The sequence below is a fragment of the Sprattus sprattus genome (assembly GCF_963457725.1).
Source record: "Sprattus sprattus genome assembly, chromosome: 3".
NCBI lineage: Eukaryota > Metazoa > Chordata > Actinopteri > Clupeiformes > Clupeidae > Sprattus > Sprattus sprattus.
The window spans coordinates 40,104,107-40,110,106 of NC_137922.1; the positions used below are offsets into that span (position 1 = coordinate 40,104,107).

The 6,000-nt window shown below is 40.4% G+C and overlaps 1 protein-coding gene across 2 annotated transcripts in view; it reads right to left on the reverse strand.

Moving 5' to 3' along the window:
• Positions 1-5,314: 5,314 nt before the first annotated feature.
• The window catches only part of cdk5rap3 (CDK5 regulatory subunit associated protein 3), an 8,145-nt gene continuing 7,459 nt past the window's right edge, over positions 5,315-6,000 (reverse strand). For both annotated transcript variants that reach the window (XM_080835750.1, XM_080835751.1), the window contains exons 14-15: positions 5,991-6,000; positions 5,315-5,428 (exon numbers count right to left, since the gene is read on the reverse strand). The exon at positions 5,991-6,000 is cut by the window's right edge and continues 162 nt beyond it. In XM_080835750.1, coding sequence (XP_080691876.1) covers positions 5,363-5,428; positions 5,991-6,000 — 76 coding nt within the window. In that variant the 3' untranslated portion in view covers positions 5,315-5,362. The remainder of the gene's footprint in view (positions 5,429-5,990) is intronic.

The following is a 6,000-nucleotide window of genomic DNA, read 5'->3' on the forward strand; positions in this document are numbered from 1 at the left end:
TTTGAGTAAGTACTACACACAGTCTTCTATATGGGCCATTCTACCGAATTGGTGCAAAGACAGGTCAGAAATATTTTGATTTTTTGTATGTTTTATTCCCAAAACTTTGTCCGTATGTATAATGTACCATATCTAAAGTACACTTATCTAGTAAAAGAACAGTCAATTTTTATATTGTATTTTCAGAATGTGTTGGAATGTTTTTCCTCTTCCAAAAATTGTCACTACCGAAACATCACATTTACTATAGTAAAAAAAGTATTATTATTGACCTGTTCAGATTGTGTTTCCTTCCCTTCTCTGAAGAGTATTTTTACAAATATTTCTTGAAGGTTTTCAAAATGAAATCCATAAAAATGATTTTTTTTACCAAATGTTCAAGTTCAATTTATACAATTCATCAAAATCTAAGTGCAATATTTCTTTGTAAAATGCAAAATACTGATCATATTGATTCCAGAGTTGTTGATTGATGAAATTGAACATACATTAATCCAATCAGTATCATAACATTTTAGTTGATTACTCAATATACTTAATTTTTTACAAAACATCCTGTGTTTCGGTAGTGCTGCACTGTTTCGGTAGTGACATCCAGTGTTTCGGTAGTGACTGCACTGTTGGATGGATGTTCATTTCTCTCCCAAAATCTTCCAAAAAGTGCTCTGGGCCGCCCTTTAGTCCACACAACACATTTATTTAAAAATGATGGGATTGAACTACTTACCATTTCATTTTGTCACTACTGAAATCATCAGGTCACTACCATGTGTTTCGGTAGTGACTGTTTCGGTAGTGACAATTCTAGCTAACTTTAAGCATAAATAAAGAATTCTAACAAGCACACGGCATGCAAACACATCTTTGAAGAGGTGAACACACATACAAACATAAGATTTTCCATGAAACCCAAAAAGGTTTACTTAATTGAAGAAAACATGCGTTTCGGTAGTGACAATTCTTAAGGTTACACGTCGATTTTCAGACTTTGGAACACATTTATATAAAAACTATGGGATTTAGCTACTTACCATTCAACCATGAGGGTCAGAGATGCAGTGTCACTGCATGGTCAAAAATGCAGAGTCGTGGCTAAAACACATGCTCAGCCAATGGACTAAAACTCTTGTGTTTCGGTAGTGACATGAAAACTAGGGACATGATTTTTTGAGTATAGAAAATTGATTTAAAAATTAAACCCACAATAAATCTAAATATTCCAAGTTCTGTTTCAACCCAATCATAAAGATCTTTGGAATTAAATCATTGAAAAAAATCTAAAAAAATTGAAAAGTGTTATTTAAAGGCATTGAAATTTAGATGTCAGGGTTGGGGACAGCTACTTCCCAATAGAAAGTACCCTATAAATGATGATTTTGTATATATTTAGCTTATCACTATCTCATGTAATGCATTGGGTTTATATAGACCATAACATTTTCTAATTAAATATCTATGCCTAAATACCTAATTGTTTTGTAAATAGTTTTTATTGTTGAGGGACTGCATATTACACGAATTCGGTAGAATGGCCCATATATCTGTCTTTATTTCATTATTTTCAGTCAAAACCCTACTTAGACTGATTAAACTCTAAAATATTAAATACATATTTTACATTCGAGGAAATAGTCTACACTACAAACAAACTTCCGAAGTACATCCAATTGTACATGTTGTTTTTGAGTTCTGAATGCTTCAATCAGTATGTACTTTGAGAAGCGTTGGGAGGAAGAAGTCAGTTTGTGGCTCTCACAAGTTAGTGAATTCCCACGCTTTTTTTTTTGCTCCCTACACAGGAACTGTTCAGTATTTCTTTCCCGGGAAGACGGATGCAGAGATCAAGGGCTACATCCGGCAGAAGCTGCAGAATGAGGCTAAGCGTCTGAGGAAGAGGCCCTGTTCATCCGACCACCAGGACTCAGGGGTCCCAGTCTGACTCAGTGGTCCCAGTCTGACTGCTTTTAGAGCAAGCAGTGTTAGCATGAGTGTTACTGGACAGAGGCCTAGCGTTGACTGATAAATGGTTTTTAGTGTCCTGTGTTCCTAGGTGGTAGCCTGAAGAAATGTTGATGTGCCTACACTCTCCTTAATAAGGTCACAGTCACCTAAAGCTGGCGGTTTGACCGGGCACGACTGTGATGTTATTGAAGTCAGAGCAGTGGTGCTGTGCAGTTAAAAAGTCTTCATTTTGCATTCACCTTGGCCTCTGGTTGGAGAAAGCCCAGCCACCAATAGACGTAGAGTTGAATGTTGTGTCTGTAAAACATTTCATTTTTGATAATACTTTCTATTTAAGAGATTAATAGACATGTAATAAATGTACTGTTGTAATAAAAATAAATAAATGTAATAACAAGACTGTCGTGTGAAAGCCACATTACAGCTCATGACAGTCTCACATACATTGTATTTTCAATGTATTTCTAATTTGGCAGTGTACTCTGATGTACTCATGATCTCAGACAGAACTAGCTTTACGTTTGTAGTTATTTTATAATTAAATAATGTCAAAAACTTAGCCTCTGTCTCCGTCTCTGACTCCATTGCTGCTGCAACACCAGCTTTCCATACAGTTCAAATAACCCAAGGGAGAAATATTATGACTCGCTAAATAACTCAAATGTTTTCCTCAGTACATGCAGTATATTTGTGTACTTGTGCGAGGGCGAATGAATGGCAGAGCTACAGCAGGGTAGAGCCTGACTGGAGGACAGAAAGGAGTGGCTTGCGGCACAGGGGGACGTGGTGGGGGAAGCAATGCAGACTGCATGCCCTAATCAATGGCTGGGCCACACAGGCGGAGTGACAGCAGTAGGGGTGCACGGCCAGTTGTCTTGGCAACCCCAGCCTTCTGGGCCGTCGCAGCCTGGGTCTCACCCTGGCGAGCGCATGCGAACATCTGCCCACTGCGGGGATGAAGGGAATTGTGGGAGATGGATTGGGGAGGGGGATAGGATGGGAAGGGGTTGAATAATTACGTGTGTCGCCCAATGAGCGGGAGAGAATTTGTTTATAATCACCCGTTCCTACGGGTGATTTGACAAATGTCTGGACCTCACTTGCATCATCCCGCTCTCTTTCTCTCCTTTTCTCCCTGAAATGGTTTCTGTCACAGAGAGCTGGGCCTGCCTGGTCTGATGGATGACTGGATGAATGGATGGAGATAGAAAAATGAGAAATGGTAGAGTGTGAAAAAAATAAAAGGGATGGGTGTGACAGGCAGCATAAATTACCCCCCCCCCCCCCCCCCCCCCCCCCCCCCCCAACTGTGCTGGGAGAGGAGCAGGACGTAATTAACAAATCTGTGCAGGTTGAATGTCACCCAGCGCATTGAAAGCTCGCCCTTTCTTCTGTCACCAAAAGATGTTTATGACGACAACATGATAGGTGGGTTTCACAGAAAGGGGCAGAGCTTTGAAAGATTCTGTCAAACCAAGACACTGACAGTAATGAATTAAATCAGTCGTACAGGCCTACTTAATTCTTAAACCAGGGGTGGTTTTCAAAATTATGACAGGCATAGACTTTAAATTTGGTCTTTCGTGGACAGTTTTTTGAGCATACCGTGAAAGCTGTCTGTCTGAGTTGCATTGTTGTCTGTGTGTTTGTATGCGAAAGCAGAGACGTGCTGCGGTAGGCTACATTGGCTCTTCAATCTTGTGAGCGTAATGTGTTTCTGACGTGTGATTATGGCGCCAGCCCCCCGGGCTAGCCAGGGAGGACACCATATGATGGAGTGGCAAGGGCTGATTGGAGATTGTTTTCTGTACCAAAGCACCAAAGGGAGATTGAAGGAGAGGAGTCTGTTGCACTGGCACAGAAACTCAGGAGAAGAAAGAACATTTCTTGGGACTTCAACGGTTCCACTTAATATGGATACAACGTGATGTAAATACCACTTGAGGTCAAACTCAACTCAACTTCTTTAGGGATGTTGTGTCATACAGTTAAATCTATACATTTTGAAAAAAAGGTAAAGAATTAATCACAAATCAGGGCGGAGAAATTTGTAAATCAAACATGGGGATTTATATGAGGACTAGACAAGCAACAATGAATTAAGGGCCCAGCGTGTGTGAGTGTGTCTTATTACCCAACCAAAGGGTTACACTGAAGATTAATGCTAAAAGACATGACAAGAAAACGTTTTAGAATTCAATAGACAGGATTAGAAAAAAAGTTTTACTCACGATTATCAGTTACAGTTTAGATTAAAATAGACTAATTTAACACAAGATGTCTCCAGTGTAATGCTATGTAGTTATGTAGAACTACACATAATCATCACCATCCATTCAGCCTGAAATACCAGTTATTGACCACAAATCACATGTCTTGCGCAACAAGAATCCCGAGTACAACATGGGTTAAATGGCATGAAGTGTTTCTTGGAATATCCACTTAGTAATGACCATTCAGTGTTTGATAACATTAGAGTATGACCTTGTGGATGCTTCCCATTAATACATACAGTTAAGGCTCTGTGTATGTGTGTGTGTGTGTGTGTGTGTCTGTCTGTGAGAGTGAGTGTGTATGTGTGTGTGACTGTCTGTGAGAGTGTGTGTGTGTGTGTGTGTGTGTGTGTGTGTGTGTGTGTGTGTGTGTGTGCGTGCGTGTAAGCAAGTGTCGAGTGAACAGCTCTGTCTGCGAGGAGTCATTGCTCAGCGTCATGACACGCCAGGAGGCATTGGTGTGCCCCGCTCCTCGTTGGCCACGGTAAGACCACGCGACGCCGGTAATGAGGCGTGTCATTCTAGCCCTGCGCCCTGATGGGGACTCATGGTATGAATCGGAACAGAAGCCGAGAGGCTGAACGCAGGGTAGCACCATCCCCATAATCCAACCAGGCCGGTTAGCAATTAGCAGGAGCTCATTTCCATTCTGGTTCATGCAGTAGGGGAGGGGGGGGGGGGGGGGGGGGAGCTGATGAGACACCTGTGTGGTTAGCTAAAACGTAGTAATGTCTCCACTAAATGCATCACTCACAAATTAAGGTTTGATCACTGATAATGATTTCAACAATGTTTTAAAGGAGCCATGCGTAGGTGCTCATCAAGTCTTAATGAACATTCAAATGGGGTTTAATACTGTGAATCACTTAAAATTGCCAGATGTACCCAATCATAGCACTGCTTCATCCTCCAGAAAATGCTTACAATATACTTACTGACATATTTACATACGTATATGCTATTTTCTAAATATTTTCAATATTTTCAATCATGTGTCTCAGTCTCTCTCTCTCGCTGTCTCCCTCCTCTCGTTCTTTTAGCTCGCAATTCCTTTTAAAAAGGAGACCATTGCACAAGTCTTCGCATCAAATAAAATATTTATTCATATGAAATAACACCATCTCTGCTCAAATATGGACACCCATCAGGTTAACTGGTCTGTTGTTGTAGCGCTTTGAGATGTCTTCTTCAATCTACAGGGGCGCAAAAAAACACAAACAAAACACACACACATTCAGACACACATGCACACACAAGCACACAGCGTTACACCAGAAAAATAACAGAATTATTAGCATGATACACCAGGTCACATGCCTGCTCTTTACCCTCAGAGATAAAGAGGCATAATGGCACATTCAGAGCTCACTATGCTTATGTTCATTCATGTTTAAAATAGAAATACAAACATGCTTCAAGAATACATATGAAAAAGAGACTATAAATGGATGTTGTTGTGCCGCTTGTTAACTTGTACGTGTATGGTTGTTCAGTACCATTGTTTTTGACAGAAATACTAGGTAATAAAAAAAAGAGACTATAGCCCCTACTTCAGGTAAAATCTTACATGGATCAATCAAGTAATTCAATGCTATGCTGGTAGAATTGGAACTGACTGTCGCTGTTAAGAGCTTATGAGCAAAAACTTGAACCAGTTGTAGGGCAACAGTATGTGTTTTGACATACTGAGCATTGACCTCATACTAATTACTAAATACTGAAGCTAAAGTCACAGAGGTGGTAGGGGTTTGTCACCTGTTTGCGA